This window comes from Hypanus sabinus, chromosome 10 (assembly GCF_030144855.1).
Source record: "Hypanus sabinus isolate sHypSab1 chromosome 10, sHypSab1.hap1, whole genome shotgun sequence".
In the NCBI taxonomy this organism is placed as follows: Eukaryota; Metazoa; Chordata; class Chondrichthyes; order Myliobatiformes; family Dasyatidae; genus Hypanus; species Hypanus sabinus.
Window position 1 is genome coordinate 82,246,853 of NC_082715.1, and position 20,104 is coordinate 82,266,956.

At 42.6% G+C, this 20,104-nt stretch overlaps 1 protein-coding gene across 10 annotated transcripts in view; it reads right to left on the minus strand.

Annotated features, from left to right (window-relative positions):
* LOC132400831 (dystonin-like) overlaps positions 1-20,104 on the minus strand; it is a 363,464-nt gene that overhangs the window by 294,567 nt on the left and 48,793 nt on the right. For all 10 annotated transcript variants that reach the window (XM_059982254.1, XM_059982250.1, XM_059982247.1 and 7 more), the window contains exons 7-16: positions 17,897-18,024; positions 10,898-10,991; positions 9,378-9,532; positions 7,499-7,958; positions 6,173-6,301; positions 5,110-5,187; positions 3,845-4,006; positions 2,254-2,358; positions 917-1,012; positions 701-826 (exon numbers count right to left, since the gene is read on the minus strand). In XM_059982254.1, the coding sequence (XP_059838237.1) occupies positions 701-826; positions 917-1,012; positions 2,254-2,358; positions 3,845-4,006; positions 5,110-5,187; positions 6,173-6,301; positions 7,499-7,958; positions 9,378-9,532; positions 10,898-10,991; positions 17,897-18,024 (1,533 nt within the window). The remainder of the gene's footprint in view (positions 1-700; positions 827-916; positions 1,013-2,253; positions 2,359-3,844; positions 4,007-5,109; positions 5,188-6,172; positions 6,302-7,498; positions 7,959-9,377; positions 9,533-10,897; positions 10,992-17,896; positions 18,025-20,104) is intronic.

Consider the following 20,104-nt stretch of genomic DNA (forward strand, 5'->3'; position numbering starts at 1 on the left):
AACACGATAACTGCACACCCAGCACCACAAATCCCAAACCAAGAGCTCCATCAGAAACTTTCTTCCTAATGTACTACCAGTAGAAACTCCACTTTAAAAGCCACTGTAATGAACATGATGTGGTATCTCACCTCTGGCACTTGTGCTCCAAAAGCACTGGAACATCCCTATACTTACCATGTCTCCATACAGTCCAAAGCTCTCTCTGCAATTGTATGGTCTGGCACATGCTCTTCAGCACCATAGCGTAGCAGTTAGCACCACACTATTACAACACCAGCACACCAATTCCTACAGCTTTCTATAAGGAGTTGTATATCCTCCCCATGACTGTGAGGGTTTCCTCTGGGTGCTCCAGTTTCATCCTGAGCCCCAAAGGTGTTTCAGTTAGTAGGTTAATTGATCACATGGTGTAATTGGATAGCACGGGCTTGTTGGTTCAGAATGACCTTTTACCGTGGTGTATCTCATTGGGTCAGAATGACCTTTTACCATGGTGTATTTAATTGGGTCAGAAGAACCTATTGCTGTGGTGTATCTCATTGGGTCAGACAGCCTGTCATAGTGTTATATTTCATTGGACCAGAAGGGCCTGTTACTCTCTAAATAAAATAAATGTGATTTAACCTGAATTGGAGGCAAGTGGAAATCCCTCTTTCATCACTTGGACTGCATTACCCTGGATCAGTTTGAGTCTCACCATAGAATCCTGAACCAGGTCTTCCAGCCTCACTAGACTGCTGGATTTGTCAACATTGTACTTCCTCTTTATCGTCTCCTCCAGGTTCCTCAAGTAGTCCATGGATTCTTTGGCATCGTTGTAAAACTGGAGACAGTGACAGAAAGGAAAATCGAATGAGAGAGGCAACTCACAGCTTTCCCTCGCCTCTGCTGATAGGAAAGGTTGGATGCCTACCTCAAAATAAGTGGCATTTTCTTTCAGGTGTTTCTCCACACAAGAGCAGAGCTGCAGGATCCAGCTCCATTGGGTCTGCATGGCGGCTTTGAAAGCCTGAGGAAATAAAACACAAGAGCTCCGTTGCAGACTATAATCAGATCCAACCCAGGCAGTGTTATTCAGCAAAAAACTTGAAAATGTGCACCACCAGGCTTCTATCCCACTGCTATAAGGCTCTTGAGTAGATAGACATCTTGTATCAAAAGACCATAAGACATAGGAATGGAATTAGGCCATTCAGCCCATTGACTACTCTGCTATTCGATCATGGCTGATTTATTATTCCTCATAACCCCATTCTCCCCATATAACTTGACACCCTTAGTAATCAGGAACCTATCAACCTGTGCTTTAAATATACCCAATGACTTAGTTTCCAAAGATGAAGCCAAGTGGCAATGAATTCAATCAGATTCACTACTCACTGGCTAAATAAATCCCTCCTCATCTCTATCCTAAAGGAACACCCTTGTATTCTGAGGCTGTGCCCTCTGATCCGAGACTCCCGCACAATTGGATACATCCTCTGCATATCCACTCTATCTAAGTATTTCAATATTCAATAGGGTTCAAATAGATCCTCCCTCATTCTTCTTAACTGCAGGGAGTACAGACCCAGCACCATCAAACATTCCTCATACATTAACCCTTTTGTTTTCAGGATCATGATAACTGTATGATAATGATAAGCTCCTGATCTCACATCAATTCATCACGCCCTTTGTACTTGATTTGTCTACCTGCACTGCTCTTCCTCTGTAACTAACTCGATCTTCTGCATTTGGCTCTTGCTTTTCTTCTTGTATTACCTCAATGAAATTACCTTTGGAAAAATTATTGTGTCTTGTGTCTTGTCTGTTTTGCTGTACCTCATGTGTTGTCCCATTCTGTTCTGTTCTGTCTTTTGTTCTGTTGTTGATGTTGCTTGTGTTGTTGTGTTGTATATTGTGGGCATGCTATGTTTGTGTCCGAATGTGTGACTGCATTGAGCAAAGACAGGAGAGGGATAACAAATCAGGCATTGTGGAACGGTGGAGCAGGCTAAGTGGACCGAGTAGCCTCATTCTTCTCCTCTTATGGTCTTTTGGACTCTTCATCCTTGAGTATGCTGGTTGTTAACACAAACGATACATTTCATTCTATGCTTTGATGTACATGTAACAAACAAATCTAAATCTGAAAATCTGAACTCTGGATATCAGGTGAAACAAAGCTTTTCACTGCAGCTCAGCACCTGTGACAATAATAAACTGTCTTCAAAGGGAGCAGAAACGACAGGCTGTACCAACATTTACCTCAATGGTTGCCCGAGCCGGATGTCGATGGAGAAGCAGCTTATCCGCCATCTCTTGCACCGATCTCATCAGTACATCTTTGTCTTCCAGTTCTTGCATTAATTCCTGTCACAAAAGTGAGAAAAATATATTTAAAAATATCAGATTGAGAAAACTGAAATGCAAAGGAAACAAAAACTCCTGAAGGAGCTCCATGGCCTCCTTGTCGATCACCATGTGGCCACCCTCATACTGGAGGGGCAATAACTCCAAACTGATGGCACGAACATTGATTTATCTAACCCGGTAATTTCTCTCCTCTTTCCCTTTCCTCTCTTTCTCCAATTCCCAATTCTGACTCCACTCTTACCTCTTCTCTTCTCACCTTGCACTGCTGCCTTTCCTCCTTCCCTTTCTCCCATGGTCCACTGCCCTCTCCTATCAGGTGCCTTCTTCTTCAGCCCTTTACTTCTTTCACCTATCACCTCCCAGCTTCTCACTTCATTCCCCCTTCTCCACCCACCACCTTCCCCACCCATCTTCTTATTCTGTTTTTTCCCCCTTCCTGATGAAGCACCTCAGCCCAAAACATTGTCTGTTTATTCCTCTGCACAGACGCTGCCTGACCTGCTGAGCTCCTTCAGCAATTTGAGTGTGTTTCTAAATGATCCCCGCACTGGGAGAAAATGGTTTATTAATCGTTGACACATTAGCCAATATATAGGCTAGGGGATAGGAGGAGCATGCTGCTTCAGAGCCAGAATGCTGTAGGTTCAAACCCTGGCTCGGAGGTTTGAGCTTGGGACCCAAGATGACTTTCCGGAGCAGGCTTGAGGTGTTACCCCTCAACTGAAATTGGGGAACTGAAGTCCCACAAGCTCCTGGAGTGAACATTACTGATCTAATGGTACCACTCTGAGAGGGTTCCACCCAAATTCTATCAGCTTCACTTTCTAAAAAGAACCATAACTGCTCATTATCTGACTTTGCTGTGAGAAATGTCAGTCACAGTAACTTTAAAGTCAAAGTAAATTTATTATCTGAGTACCCACATTACAACAGTAACCTCATTTCTGAGGTATTCTGCTGGGTTTTAAAGCATTTCCAGTCATGAAGGAGACAGACAAGACTACAGATGCAGGAAATCTGGAGCAACTCAGAAAAGGATGGAGGAACTCAGGTCAGCACTGCTATTAATGCTTGGGGTGTTCCAGAATGCAGAGTTCAATTCTGGTGCTGCTCTGCAATTTGTCTCTGCATGTTCTCTCCATGGAGTGCGTGGGTTCTCTCCAGGCCCTCCAACTTCCTCCCACAGTCCAAAGATCTCCCAAGTGTGTTAACTGGTTGTTGTAAGTTGTCCTGTGATTATGTTTGGGTTAATGGGGTTGCTGGGGCGTCTGGCTCCAAAGACTGGAAGGGCCTACTCAATAGTAAATAAATAAATACTCAGTGGGTCAGGCAGCATCAATGGAGGGAAATTGATAGCTTCCAATCAAGACACTTATTCATGAAGGACAAGTTTAAAACAAAGACATGGGCTTTGAAATTCTAAGTGTGCCTTCCCAAAAACAAAGCCTATGGACCGATAGCCTGGCCTACAGGGGTTACATACGGCATGGTATTCCTTCTTTCGCAACATGCTGGAGTTCCTCTCGCTCCAGTCGTAAGCCACCTCTTCTTCCTCCTTCTCGTTCAACCAGATCAGTTCATTGGTTGCTCTGGATACGAAAGTGTGCAGGCTGTCAAGTTGTGTGGCTCGGTCCCTGGAAGTGTCCTTCAGGTGTGGATAGGATGAAGAGAGCACATAATTAAAACGGTTTACTCTGAATTCAAGTAGAATGGGCCATCGATTAATCTAGGCAGCCACTTATTAACTCGTAAAAAACAAAAACTATTCGGAAAAATAGCCGGGATTCTCTTCACTTATTTGAGACACTACGCTACTAATTGGGGCAGGGGACTGTTGCTGAATCGCTTCTAACTAGGATCAGTCACATGCACTTGCATGGCCATTAGACACAATACCGTGCTTCAGGCAAGCAGTCTTTAAAACAGCCTCAGTCGTGTGTGTTTGTGTTCAGGGACTTTATCGCTGATAGTTTAAGAAATAAGCAGTAAGACAATTCAGAACTGTTTTGTTCTCTACAGTTTCAAGCATTCTGTGGAATTCTCTGTCCAGGGAAGCAGTTGAGGCTTCTTCACTAAATATATTTAAGATACAGATAGATAGATTTTTACATAGTAAGAGAATTAAGGGTTATGGGGGAAAGGCAGCCATGATCTTATTGAATGGCGGGGCAGGCTCAATGAGCCGGATGGCCTACTCCTGCTCCTATTTCTTATGTTCTTATTCAAGCTTGGAGATAACAAAAATAGTTGGGAGTGAAATGAAATGAATTCATTACTTCAACATATTAGGAACTATGAAGAATTTGGAGGTATCAGATTGCAACCTTCATTGTAAAAATCATCTTGAATGTTATAACGAAACTGAAAATTTGGAGGAAGCAATTGTTATATGAAGGCATCCCATTATCTGCACTAGGTGTCTGTACTGATTTTGATCATTTACAGCCAAAAGAACATGATGTAGATTAATTTTTCTGTCAATAAGTATATTAATCTACATTACATTCTTTTGGCTGTAAATAATCAAAATCAGTGCAGACGCAAGTGCAGATAACAGCTGCCTTCATACAACACTGTCAACGATTGCATCACCCAAATCTTCACTTTCGTTATAACATTTATGAAACTTAGGCTAATTGGGGCAGCCACTTAATTGGGCCAAAATGTACTGGTCCAGATGTGTCCCAACTAACCAGAATCCATTGTACTTGTCTGAATGTCAAGGGAGAAGTGACAACAAGGTCTCACCAAAAGCTTGCGGTACTGGCTCTCCAACGCTCTCAGTTTCTCGGAGTAACTCTCGCTGAGTGGTGGAGTCATTTGGCCCTGGTTAAAAGAAAAATCTTCACATTGTATTGGGGTGGTAGCATAGAGGTCAGCATAACATTATTTCAACACCTGCAACCCAGGCTCAATTCTGCCACTGTGCATAAATCCATGAAGTCACACATTCTCCCTGTGACTTCACGGATTTCATTCAGGTGCTCCACTTTTGTCAAACATTCCAAAGACTTACAAGTTAGCAGGTTAATTGGTCATGTGGGTATAATTGGGAAGACTGGGCCTCACTAAGGTGCAAGTCCTGTTACCGTGCTAAATAAAATAAAAAGAAACATTTGCAGAAGGCAAAAACAAACCATTTATGTCCGTGGAGTCCAGGGCAGCTTCGTGCTCTGCACAACTTCCCTTTAAGGGGACAATCCTGCCATCTTTCTACTTTTGGTCTCATCTCAGAGCATTTCATAGCACCTGCTCTATGACTATACTAACATAGGGTGTTCTTGGCAATGAGATAAAGTAGAAATAAAGCAAGAAAAACTCACAATCTGAATCAAAACCAGGCTCTTGGAAATGTTTGTAGAGTTTGCCATTGTTCTGTAAGGCGACTCAGTATTTCACATGTACGAGTCATTGCCACAGATGGCTGTGGAGGCCAAGTCACTGGGTATTTTTAAAGCAGAAGCTGTCAAGGGTGTCAAAGGAAAAGGGAAGGATTTAAGAGAATGAGGTTGAGAGGCAAAACCATGATTGAATAGCAGAGCAGACTCGATGGCCTAATTCTACTCCTGCATCTTATAGCCCTCCCAGTTCATAGAACCATCAATCACAGAGCAAAGCCATTGTGTACATGTATGATCCTTCAATCTGCCCTCTTCCCTCCCTCTGCCCTTTGCCTCAAACTCCCTCAAAGAGACCACAATAAACAGTACCCTGCAGTACTTATATGAAGTATTATTTTCCACAAACCCAATTAATGTCAGGAGAAAAACAAATTCAAATAACTTAAAACAATTCTCAGATAAGTATTTACCTCAGCTCCTCTCACTTCCTTGATGCTCAATTCAAAGTCTTCTATAGCTCGGTGAACGTTCTTGTGATTTTCCAAATGACTTTCAATACTGGGCAAATCAGAACCCCACTCAGCATGATCGAGCTGCACCTGATGTTGGCCAGAATGAGTCATCATTAATCAGAAATGCTGTCAGCAGCCATATCTATGCTCAAATTCAGAGGACTGGAGAATCAGAGCTTTAATTCACAAATATTCTTACAATATTCTGCCCATAAGTCAGCAGATGAACAGAGAAGGTCCTCTGAAAGGGAAGTCAATTGGGTCAATGTTAATAGTTCAGCAATTTTCAAAACCAAGGTATATACTGAATCTTGTAGGGAGATTTGGAACCAATGTAGTTCTCCTACTTACTTCCTTCACACGTGGCCTTCATTTCCCTACAGATCCTCCTGTAGTCTCTTGTACTGTTACATGGTCGATGTTCTATGATTATGTAGTCTACAACCAGTTGGCACAGTTTGAGAACAAAAGATAGGGTGTTTAATATTGAGATGAGGAGAAATTTCTTCACTCAGAGATCCTCTGCCTCACAGCATCAGAGACCCAGGTTGAATGCTGACCTCGGCTCCTGTCTACGTGGAGTTTGCACGTTCTCCCTGTGACTGCATGAGTTTCCTCCCACATATGGCTTGGTTGGTTAACTGGCCAGCGTAGGTGGCTCCTGTTGTATGGGTAGTAAAACCTGAGGGGAACTGAAGGGAATGTTGGGAGAATAAATGAGGATGAATGTAGGATTAGTGTAAAGGGGTGGTGAGATCCAATGTGCTGAAGAGGCTCCAGAAGTATCACTATTACTATCACTTTGGAATTCGCTACCCCGTACAGCCTTGAGCATTATATTCATCCTGAAATGGAGAACTATGGCTGTCTGGTGGGAACAGGAATTAGGCCATATCGAAAATGGGCAAGGCAGGATAAAAAATATTAGTCACTCTTGATGAATGGTGGAGCCTCCTCTGAGGCCCATATGGCCTAATCTAGCTCCTATCTTTGATGTCATTACTGAGCATGAACTAGAATTCATGTTTACATGATCAGAATTTGATTTGACACTGTTAGAAGTATCAAATTGAAACTATCCCATGTTCAGCATTATCTGCTCTCTAGTAGATGCACGAAGAAATTGTTTTGAACTTAAAGCTAGCTAATAAGAATGTATGTTAAAGAATCTAATCATAAAATGGCCATGCTGGTGAGGCCCTGTTAGTGAAGCTATAGAACAAAGTAAAAATGCAATTAAAAAGGAAGTATGGCCAGATGGTAAATGATTGATTTTATAGTTACCTGCATATCTTCCACCCAGCCCAACAGATCCTGCAGAAACTTCATGTTGACTTCTTCTTCCGTCAGGGATTGGTCAACAAATTGCGATCGCATTAATGGTTTTCTGATTTGCATCAGTTTCACTGTCTGGAGTGTGTCAGTATTCATCGTGGGCACAAAGCCTTGAATAAGCCCATGTACCAGGACAGGTTTTAAGCCGGAAGACAATGTTGCTGGCAGACTGGGCGTGAGAACTGGGGTTGTTCCATGAGTCAAGCTTGGTGTCAAGCTCCGAGATAACGTAGAGGTCAAGGATGGGGTCATGCTTTGGGAGAAATCGGAGGAGAAGCTCTGATTCAGACTCTGTGTTAACCCTGCCATCATTAGCTGGGTCTGATCTGCTGACGAGGCGCAGCCTTTACTGTACACCGACGAACATTCAGACTTCAGCAACATCAGCTCATCACGGAGCTTTGCAACCCTTCAGGAGGAAAATCACAGAATTTGCAATGAGCTTCATTGGGAAAAATTCAGCAAAGTTCATAAAGGTGCTATTAATAACAGTTCATTGTGAAAAACGGACAATTGGCAGACAATGTACAAAGCTTGGATACATCCTGCAGACCCTGAGGAGCATCGAAGGAAAGGTTTAACAGAACCCCTGCACACAAATGGGACTGGCTCAGATGGACTTCTTAGTAAGAACAGGTGAGGCTGAAGAGCCTGAATCACTCTACTACTTTTTTTTAAATTACGTGCTGCATGTGACTATACTGTGACAATATTTTATAATAGTCCCTATGACTGTTATTTATCTGTCAATATTCAGGACTTGGTCTTGATTAAGGATCTCAGCCCAAAATATCGACTGTTTACTCTCTTCCATAGATGCTGCCTGGCCTGCTGAGTTCCTCCAGAATTTTGTATGGATTGCTTCGATTGCCAGCATCTGCCGATTTTCTCCTCTGAAAGTTAACTTGACTCTATGACATTAAGTCTGTCTAATGAGCCGTTGAGTTTAAAGGAGGGAGGTACAATCTAGTTCTTCTTCTCTGCAGGTTACTGACATTAGGTCGAGATTAGGTCTTGGCATTTGGCCTCTGAGTACCTAGGTCAGGGAACAAGAGGGGGAAACAGTTAGGGCTTGAGCAGCTTTGCTCCGTCAGTGGCCTCTGTGTGTGTTCAGCCAAGGCAGGAATACGAAGGTGCCACACAGACTCCTGATCAGGTTTCGAGTTTCCACATTATAACCCAGTCTACATTCACAATCAAGTTAGAACAGGTTGGGATATCGTGAAGGGTGCCAAAGAAATATTCACTTGAACTAGATACTGAACCATCAGCAGCAAGCAGGGGATGAAGTGGGTGACCCTTTCTGAATGCCTTGCAGCCCCCCTCCGCAATCCCCAACCCACAGACACATCCTCATCCTGCACTGGTCTCTCTTGCTGCTTTTCACATACAGCATTTATACTACTGTTTGTTTTAATATAATCGTCCCAGTAACATTACCACTGTCTTACATAATCATGCATCACACAGCTCCTGTCAATCTTCAGGCCATGCCACTCAGGGATTTGTGCTGAAATTATTTTGTGACTGTATGTGCTAGATTGTAACTATATCACTGGGTGTGACTGAATTCACTGTGTTTTGCACCTTGGCCCCAAGGAATAAGGTTTCATTTAGCTGTATACATGTGTATGGTTGAATGACAATAAGTGAACTTGAAAGTTATTTATTTAAAGAAACTTCGTATTAAAAAATATTTAATATATCCAGGTGTTATAATGCAATCTTTGTAGCTGCTATTTTTGTAATTCAATTTGTGATCAAACGGAGTGAAATCCCAGGATTATTTCAGACTTCACACATTCGCCAGTGTGATATTCAATCCTACCTTTGGATAAGCTGGTCTGCCTGATAGTACTTGCCATCGATGAGAATCTGGATATCAATAATCTGTTGCCGGATGAGGTTTTCTGACTCCAAAAGGTATCCTGCAACCTCTGTTTCATTTTGAAACTGAAGTCCTGACTCCAATCGTTTTGTGTCCTGAAAAAGTAGTATATTTGTTGAACATCGGCATGAACATTGACTTCAGATCACTTCTGCCCCCTCCCCATTCTCTCTTTTTCTATTTTCCATTCTGGCTCCCTCTTACACCTTCTCTCCTCCTCATCTGCCCATCAACTCCCTCTGGTGCCCCATCCTCTGTGCCTTTCTCCCATGGTTTACTCTCCTCTCCTATCAGATTCCTTGACCTTTTCTACCTGTCACCTTCCCAGCTTCTCACTTCATGCCCACTTCCCCCTCAACCAGCCTTCCCCCTCACCTGGCTTCACCTATCACGTTCCAACTTGAACTTTCTTTCTCCCCACCTTCTTCATTCAGGCTTCTTCCCCCTTGCTTTCAAGTCCTGATGAAGGGTCTCAGTGCGGGGAGCTATAATGGCACTCGACAGCGACTTCTTTGTGCTCATCTGCAGACAGAGCTTAATTTCAACCTCTGATGTCTCTCTTACCCTTTCAAAGTGAATGGGATTCTGTCGAAGACCCTGACTTGGAGTTGCATTTTGGCTCTTTGTGACAATGGGACCTGCTCCTGGGGCTCAACTTCCGCCTCTTTTTCAATATCCCAAGGATGCTACCTAGAGGACGAGTGCAGCTTCGGGGGTTCTGATGCCCTGGCAATGAGCCAATTCCGTGCCGGTGCCACCAAATGAAGTATTGAGGGAGAAAAGGGAACATCAGGAACAGCGGATCAGCTGCTGTGCTCTCTCTCTCTCTCTCTCTCTCTCTCATTGGAGGGGAAAAGTTTGTTGTCGATTCTTGAGTCAGAGAACTCGGAAAAAAAGCAACATGGCAGACTTTAACACCGTAAATCTGCCAGTTGATTAGTTATGTGAAAGGGAACACCTCCCTGTCTCTGTCTTGGGGAGAGAGAGCCTGTGGTATGTCAAATTATTTTTTGGTGTACTGTAGATCATGGTCTTTCTTGGGGGCTTTGCCATTGCTTCTTGGTGGGTGGAGGGTGCTGATGGGTTTTTTTTGCTGAAGTGAGGGAGGGACAGGGTTGTGGCTTTGCTGCTGCTTGTACGTGGGGGGCTTTGGGGTTCTAACTTCTTTACTGTCACTCATTCTTTGGGGTACTCTTCTGCTTTTGTGGATGTCAACGAAGAACTAGAATTTCAGGTTGTGTACTGCATCCACTCTCTGAAATTAAATGGAACCATTGAAATATCAACTCTACTCCTCCCCCTAGATGCTGCCTGACCTGCTTGTGTCCTCCGGCATTTTGTGTGCATTACTGTGTATTTGCTGTTTAAGTACTGCAGTCCAGAAAATCGCACCATTCAATATTGAACAGTTTGTTTGCATGATGAAAATACACCGAGCAATTCCACAGGGTGTTACTTACGAGTTGGAGTGAATTTCGCGCCAGGATCAGTTTATCTTCACACGCTGCACTGTCACACTGAAGTCTGGAGGCAATCTGCTGCAACATTTCCAGCCTAAAGGAGGTTTAAAAGTAAAACTCAGACTCCCGGGCCATAATTTTGATGTTAGATTAGAGTGCCAGCAGTCCATTATAAATATCTCCAGATTTTAATCAACAGTGCTGTCAATAAAAAATAAAAATATAGAGAGCGAGGTAACTCTATGCTGTGAATGATCCCCAAATTTAATCCATGTTTAGTTATTTTAAATCAAACACATTTTGTTATCTTCCTCTGAATATCTCTTATGTTATAGATGCTTTCAATTAAGCAACTCACATCTGTGCCTCAGGATACTAAGACTTACTGAGAAAGATTAATTGCTTTGTATAAACTGGGAGTGCCTTGATTAAAAGCTTTTGATTTCTCAGCATTGGCATTCTGAACTTCAATTCGCAAACATACCAAAAGCTAGAGAGAGGGGAAAAAAAACACCGCAAGGTACTTTACCCTCTGCCTGTCGACTAGATTGCCAGGAAGCTTCAGGCAATAGGGAGGCAGGGCTGAGATCCCGGTAACAGGTATAAGCAAAAAGAAGTGAAAGCTCACAGCAAGCTTGAAACACACAATATTGAAGAGCCAGGAGCAAAGGTTTGAAATGAAGGGAAGTTGCTAAGATATTCATTGAATCAGAGAACATGGGGGAATCTTACCCATCATAAGACAGAAAAGCAGAATTCAGCCTTTCACCCCATCAAGTCTCCACCATTCCATTATGGTTGAATTATTATCCCCTCTCAACCCCATTCTCCTGCCTTTTCCCCATAGCTTTTAACACCCCTTACTAATCAAGAACCTATCAATCTCTGCTTTACATATATCCAGTGATCTGGCCTCCACTGTAAGCAATGAATTCCACAGATTCACCGCCCTTTGGCTAAAGAAATTCCTCCTCATCTCTGACTCAAAGTGACACTTCCCAGATGTCAACATTACTTCTGGTTTACGTTGAGCAACATAGTCAACATCTTAGAATATGACTGCTCAGTTTTGCCTGTAGGCAACGCCTTCCTTTTCGTACTGCTCCATCGGCATCCTTCCAGCAGGCTGCAAGTGTACCTTTCAAATACACTCAGTGGCCACCTTATTAGGTACATCTGCTTGTTATTGCAAATATCTAATCAAATAATCATATGGCAGCAACTCAATGCATAAAAGCATACATACGTGTTCAGACCAAACATCAGAATGGGGAAGAAATGTGATTTCAATGACTTTGACAGTGGAATGTATCTCAGAAACTCTGATCTCCTGGGATTTTCACACACAACAATCTGTAGAGTTTGCAGAGAATGGCACAGAAAACAAAAAAAAATCCAGTGAGCGGCTGTTCTGTGGGCAAAAGCACTTTGTTAATAGAGGTCAGGGGAGAATGGCCAGACTGGTTCAAGCTGACAGAAAAGTGACAGCAACTCAAATAACCATGTGTTACAACAGTGGTGAGCAGAAGAGCATCCGAATACACAACACGTTGAACCTTGAAGTGGATGGGCTACTGCAGCAGAAGAGCATGAACCACTTTATTAGTGGCCACTTTATTAGGTACAGGCAGTACCTTCAGCATGCTGATCTTTGATATTTGGTACAGGAGGTATCTAGAAAAGTGGTCACCTAGTTTATTTATTCAGTTTTTGAAGCTTCTGAATGAATCTCCACCCACCACTCTTTCAGGCAACAAACTGATAAATTTCAGACAGCTGGGTGCATGGCATCATCACCCACCCTGAACTTACCTGACACAGTCCAAGTCGCTGCTCGAGGATATCCAGGAGTTAACAAATGTCCTCCCCCCAGAGCTGACAGGGGAGAAGCTCTCAACCGAGCTGGTGCTGTTGCTGAAGCTGTTGCACAGGGAGGGCTGTGCATTGCCATCAAAGACGATGGCCTGGTAACTCATCTTCAACTGTGCCTGCCAACAATGGCACTGTCAAACCTTCTGTGGCATCTCCACCAAGGCAGTGAGGGGGCACAACAGACCCTACAGGAACAGCATGCCCTCACAGCACGTACTGCTCTCAGCAGCTGGCCACACAAGCCAGTGTTTACCGCAGACTGAGTAAGTCCTGCCTTCTGATCAACCAGAGAGGAATGTGCTGCTGGGCACATCTACCTGATCCTCGTTAATTCCTTTGTTGATAAAACTGGGACACTCCTCCCAGCTTAATGCCACACCTACATACAAAAACCACAAAGCAAGCTTTTACTTCACCACAACTCAGTCAATATGCCCTTTCATCGAAGAGAAGAGTGGTTCTAACATCCTCCCACAAAGCTAATCCTGAGACACCTGGATACATCAGTTGAAGTAGAATTTTAAACAGTGAACTGTTTACTGGCTAAAATTTACATTGCTGAGATCGGGTTCAATCTTTCAGAGCCTCAAACCTGGTAAACTTAGTAGTTTTCTCCGAACATCCATTACAGAATTATACAGCACAAGAACATCAGCCCACTGACCATCAAGCAATCTTTTTCGTGAATTCAACATTAATCTCATTTTATTCTCTGCACATTCCCATGAACCCCGTCCAGATTCTGGTATTCAACTGTACACTAAAGGCAACGTATAGCATCGAAATATCCTTGTAACCCACACAGCTTTGGGACGAGGGAGGAAATCAGACTGTCTGGGAGGACCCACCCTAACGCTAATGTGCAGAGACCACACAGGCTGCACCGCAGGGCAGGGTTGAACCCAGGTCAGTGGAGCTGTGAGACAGCAGACCTCCTGACTGGGCCCCTCTGCCACAAATTCTTCCTCAATACAAGACTGAAGTACGACAAATTCACCGTCAAATAAGACCAGACCAATAAAGTCACCAACATTTATTCAATCCACAAATAAAAATTGTTCCCTCTTATCAATTAGGTAGTAAATGTGCCCTGGACTACAGTTCAGGGCTAGGAGCAGCTCTCAAATGCCTCACCCAAATGGACAAACATTAAAGGTACAATTACAGAGCCCAGGAATATGCACAACACACACTTACATGCACTTCCCCAAAGGATCAGGATCCAACCGAGGCATACTGACAAAATAGAAACCCAAGAGGTTCTGCAGATGCTGTAAATCTGGAGCAACACACACAAAATGCTGAAGGAACTCAGCAAGTCAGGCAGTAACCATGGACGGGAACAAACAGTCGACGATTTGGGCTGAGACCCTTCGTCAGGACCTAATGGAGGGCCTCGACCCTAAACGTTGACAGTATACTCCTCTACATAGATGCACATTGACTGAGTGCTCGAGCTCAGGCCAATTGAACCTGTGATGCTCAACACTACGGAGTTCATTTGGTCTTTCTCAGTCCGTGGAACACAAGGTAGTGTACTTGGCTCATAATTCATCAAGAGCATTGTGAAACTACTTCCTGCTTCCATCACATCAATAAGTGTTAATTGTGGCACACAAACTCACAGTCAATATAGCCCTAGTTTCAAATCCCATTCATCCAACTGACATCACAGTAGAGACAGAAGAACTGCAGACACTGGAATCTGCACCAACACACAGTCCACTGGAGGGACTCAGCCAGTGGAGAAGCACCTGTAGGAGGAAAGGAATTGTCGACATTTCAGTTCCAAACCCTACATCAGGTCTAGTATAGTCAAGAGGATGTGGTCGAAAGGGTGTGGTCAAGAAGGAGCAGTCTTGATGCAGGGTTTCAGCCCAAAATATCGATTATTGCATCTCCCCACATATGCTGCTTGACCTACTGAGGTCCCCCAGTAGTTTGTCTGTGGTTTCAGTGTCATCTCCAGACAGTGTTCCCTAGTTTGATAAAATGGACTCTTGACTTCACAACATCCTCGCTATGATCTTGCACTTTATTGTTTACCTGCACTGCATTTTCTCTGCAACTTTTACACTTTATTCTGCATTGTTATTGTTCTACCTTGTCCCATCTCAATGCACAGTGTCAGTTCTGGTCAGTATGCACACAAACTTTTCTCTGTGACAATAAACCAGTACCAATAACAACATCTTAGAGAGTGTAACAAGGGGCTTGACTTGATCTCTTTGGCTATAACGTGTGTTCAGGATAATTAGACATGCTGATTCACAGGACAGAATCATAGAAACCACACCATTTGGCCCACAATATCGGCCCATTTTGACAAAAGGTTACCCTACCTTATTTGGCCTTCCAGCACTAGTTCACAGTTCTACAATGTTACAGCCTTACAATGCAAATCCAAATACTTCTCAAATGTTTTGAGTGTTTCTGCCTCCAGCACCCTGCGAGGCAGGGATTTCCAACTCCGCACCACACACTGCGTAATGAAGGACCCCCACTACCCATGACATGCCCTCTTCTCATTACTATCATCAGGGAGAAGGTAGAGGAGCCCGAAGACACACATGCAATGTTTTAGGTACAGCTTCTTCTCCTCCACATTCAGGTTCCTGAATGGACAATGAACTCATAAACACCAGCTCACTATTTTTGGTCTCTTTTTGCATTACAGATTTATATATTACACAGTACCGCTGATGCAAAGCAACAAATTTCATGTCATATGTTAGTGATAATATACCTGATTCTGATTCTAGAATGGTCCTTCCTTATTTTCCAACCCTTGAAACTCCCTATTAACCTGTCCTGCACACCCTCCAGTACATTGACAACTTTCCTGACCAGAACTCACCAGTGTTCACACTATGAATGAGCTTCTTGTCTACTCCTAGCACAATCTCAAATTCCCTGGAAAATATTTGTATGCCGTCTTGCTACCTTATTGACTTGTCCTGCCGATTTGTTCGGCTGATTTATCCTGCTGCCTTTAAAGTTTTGAAATATGTCAATCCTTTCTTCAGGAACTTAGGGGTTGAAATATCTAATACCAGAGGGCATGCATTTAAGCTGAGAGGGGGCAAGTTCAAGGGAGATGTGAGGGTAAGTTTTTTTTAAAGACAAAGAGTGGTGGGTACCCAGAATACCCTGCCTTGGGCGGTGGTGGAGGCAGATACCTTACGGATTTTAAGAGACATTTAGATAGGCACATGAATGTGAGGGAAATGGACATTAAATAGGCATTAAAGTTTAGTACGGTTGGTCATTTGATTACTAATTTAATTGTAATCAGAGAGTTTGTTCCTTTGCTGTACTGTTCGATGTTCTATATGTTCCACATTCTAACAGGCTTGATTGTTAACAAAAACTGTTTTTCAGCGAAAAACTGAAGCAGATAATTACAATCACCCAAATCACACCAAACTTTAAAACTGAATTGCTAACGCTATATTCACTTTAATTCTCTCTGCACAAAGGCAGCTTTCAGCTTGTATTTCCCACTAAGGGTTTTGGCTTACTCTGCAATTTATAAACTTAAATTCGACACTCAATTTATTTTCCTGGCCTCAGTTTAAAAGGAGAACAAACCCTTCTTTACTGGATGATAAATTCATTAACGTTGGCAAGAGTACAAAAGTCTTAAACATGATATCGAGGATGAGTTACTTAATAGTAGCAAGCAAATGGTTACAATGCAGCTGGAAAGCAACAAAGTAAAATTGCAGCTTGTTGCGAAGATGAGCACTTCCTACATCGAGCACAGAATGAGGAGAATGCAGACACAGAAGCCCACAGATGCTGGAATCTGGAGCAATAAGAAACAAATTGCTGGAGGAACTCACAGCATCTGTGGACTGAAATAGGTAGTACATGTTTCGGATTGAGACCCTTCGTCTAGAGTCTGGAAGATTGTTTTTAACTCAAGCAACAAGCAATCTGCTGGATTAAGTCAGTGGGCCAAGCAACATCTGCAGGAGGAAAGGAACTGCTGATGCTTTGGGTTGAAGCCCTGCTTTGGGACTGCTCCAGTATGACGAAGACTTTCCTCCCACAGATGCTGCTTGGCCCCCCAAGGTCCCCAGCAGATGATTTGTTATTCCACACTCCAGTGTCTGCGCTCTCTTGTGCATCCCAGAGAGGAATGAAGTGAAGCTGTCATCCTGCACAACCTATCACAACCAATCAAAAAATGTAAGTATCAATTGCAAAATTTGCATACCTTTACATACAGTTTATGGATACAAGGGGTTTTAGCTGCTGATGCACAGATGATTGAACACTTAAGAAGCCAAAGAACATATGTAATATTCTTTTGAACTATCTTGTTCTACATTTTGAACCAAGTCAACAGTGACCCATTCCTAAAATCCATTTACATTTAAGAACTCATCAAGAACTCATTCCAAGCAATGAGAAATTAGTAAGAAAAATCAATTAAGGATAAAAGAAGAAGTTAACAGATCAGCTCTATTTGTCACATGTACATTGAAAATTGTGACAATGACCAGCACATCCCAAGGATGCTGGGGGCATCTGCAAGTGTCACTGCTTCCGGTGCCAACACAGCATACCCACTACTTACTAACCCTAACCCACATTTTTTGGAATGTGGGGCAAAATGGGAGCACCTAGAGGAAACTAACACAGTCATGGGGAGAATGTACAAATTCCTTAAGGTAGCATCAGGAATTGAACTCACAATCTTCCAATCATTGGCACTAACTGCTCGCTAACGTGCCACAAGCACACATTCCCTCAGTACACGTCCCAGCACATGCCATGCTGTTTGCTTCATGGGAATCTGATCTTATTCCTCATTCAGCTATGCTCAGACATGCAAACAAAGGTAACAGATGCTGGAAATGCTCAGCAGCTAATGTGGAAGAAAACAACGGCTCATGTTTCAAGTCAATGACACTTCTTCAGAACAGGGAATGGCTTGAGACAAGCTGTTTTGATGAATTGACCTCCGGCACTGATTCTGCTTCTTGCTCTGTGGAAGCTGTCCGATCCACTGAGTAAATCCAGCATTCTTATTTCCAGTTTGCAGGATTCACAACAGTTTGGATCTATCCGATAAGAAAACCACCTCATCAAATTTCCACAGTCTCAGTTTTCACTAACCTTTCCACCTCCGGCCGCAAACTCTTTTCCCTTTCCAGCATGGCGATAATCAGCTTTCCCCATTCCTTCTCCACGTCATTTGGGTGATAGCCTTGCGGGAGTTTTATCCGATCAAATTCTATCCACACCTAGGAAACAATGTCAGAGCCATAGAATCATAGAGTTATTCATCATGGAAACTGGCAATTCAGGCCATCAAACATTCATTTAGTAGCCAAACTTTCATTTTCCCAAATTCTGCTACTTATTTATTCCATTTTAGGTGCCATCAATTTCTTCCCCACCCCAGGTCTTAGTATTCACCTAGGCAATTTACACCGGTCAATTAACCTGCCCAATTTTAGAATGTGAGAGGAAACCAGAGCACATGTAGGAAATCTTGCCAGTCACAGGGAGAACATGCAAACTCTGCACAGACAGCACACAAGGTCAGGACTGAGCCCTGTTCTCTCGGGCTCGGAGGCAGCAGCTTTACTAGCTTCATCACTGTGCCCTTCCAGTAATGGACTGAGGATGAAATACAGATCTCTTGTTTGCACAAAGTTCAGAAGTTCAAAGTAAATTTATTATCAAAGTTCATATATATCACCATATACCATCCTGAGATTAATTTTCTTGCAGGCATTCACAGCAAATACAAAAAAACATAATAGAATCAATGAAAAACTGCAAAGACAAACAACCTACGTGCAAAGGACAACAAATTGTGCAAATACAATAAAAACACAAAATCATAAATAAATAAATGTTTATTTCATTGGGTTAATTAGTTGATTAATTAGTTAATTAATTAATATTGAGAACATGAATTGTAGAGTCCTTGAAAGTGAGTCCACAGATTGTGGAATCAGTTCAGTGTTGAGATGGGTGATGTTATCCATGGCCTGATGGTTGTTCAGTAATAACTGCTCCTGAACCTGCTAGTGTTGGACCTAAGACTCCAGTAGGTCCTTCCTAAAGGAAGGGAGCATTTGTCTGGATAGTGGCGGTCCTTGATGCACAATTCCAAATCCGATGAAGCAAGAATGAGACAAGAAAGCATACAGTGTTCTGGGCCCAGGTTCAGTCACTTCACAAATACAGTGTAGGTGTGCACAAGTTTGTTATGCCTGCACTGTACTGTTGCCACAAAACAACAAATATACAGTAGGTGAATGGTAATAAACCTGATTCTGATCTGTTATTTGATCTGTTATTGTTACTAATTAACAATAAGGAAAGAAATTATTAACTTGAAAAAGTTGAACAGAAAAAAAGATTGATAATTAGGCTTAAAATCTAAAGTAGGGAGCAGGGAAGAGTTGTTGGGTTGAAGGGTGACGATTCATCCCATTCACGTTTGAAGATATCCTTGGCATTGTTTTTGTTTCCTCATTTTTTTATTCTCACAAAAACTTAGGTCGGAAAAGAAAATTGTGCCAGTGATATAAACATTCAACCTAATATAAAGCGTCTACTGTGTCAAAATGAACTCAATTTCATTTCATTTTTATGTGGAGTTCTGAATGCTTCACCTGGAGTTTAAACTGTAATGTCTACAACGTGGGAGGTAATGGATATTTAAAAGGCAGAGAGACATACAACATTACAGCACTGTACAGGCGCTTCGGCCCACAATGTTGTGCCGAATTTTTAGTCTAGCCTAAAGGGATTTCTAACCTTTCTTCATACATAAACCCCTGTTTCTCTATCATCCAAACTCTTCTATCTATAGGTTTCTTAAATGCCCCTGGTGCATCTCCCTCTAATACCACCCCTGGCAGCGTATTGCACACACCTTCCACTCTCTGTGTAAAGAACATACCTCTGAGATTCCCCCTGGCCATTTCCACCCTGGGAAAAAGTCCCTGGCTCTCCACTCAATCTATGTCTCTTATTATCTTGTATACCTCTGTCAAGCCTCTTCTCATCCTCCTTTTTTAAAGAGCTCATTCGGCTACTTCAATTAAAATAGAAATCCACACTGAATAAGGACCCACACAATGGTTCTTTCACAAACAACAGAAAATACACAGATACTGGAAATCCTTGCAACACACAAACTTCTTTCATATCTGCTTTTTTAAATCTTTCTGTAAAGTCACTGTTCTCAGATTTCTAGTTTAAGTATCGTGTTATTCAGATATAGTGGATTCAAAGTTTAACAACAGAGTTTTAAACAAAAGAAGGTCAATATTTTCCAGGATCAGAACCCTAGAACTCCCCACC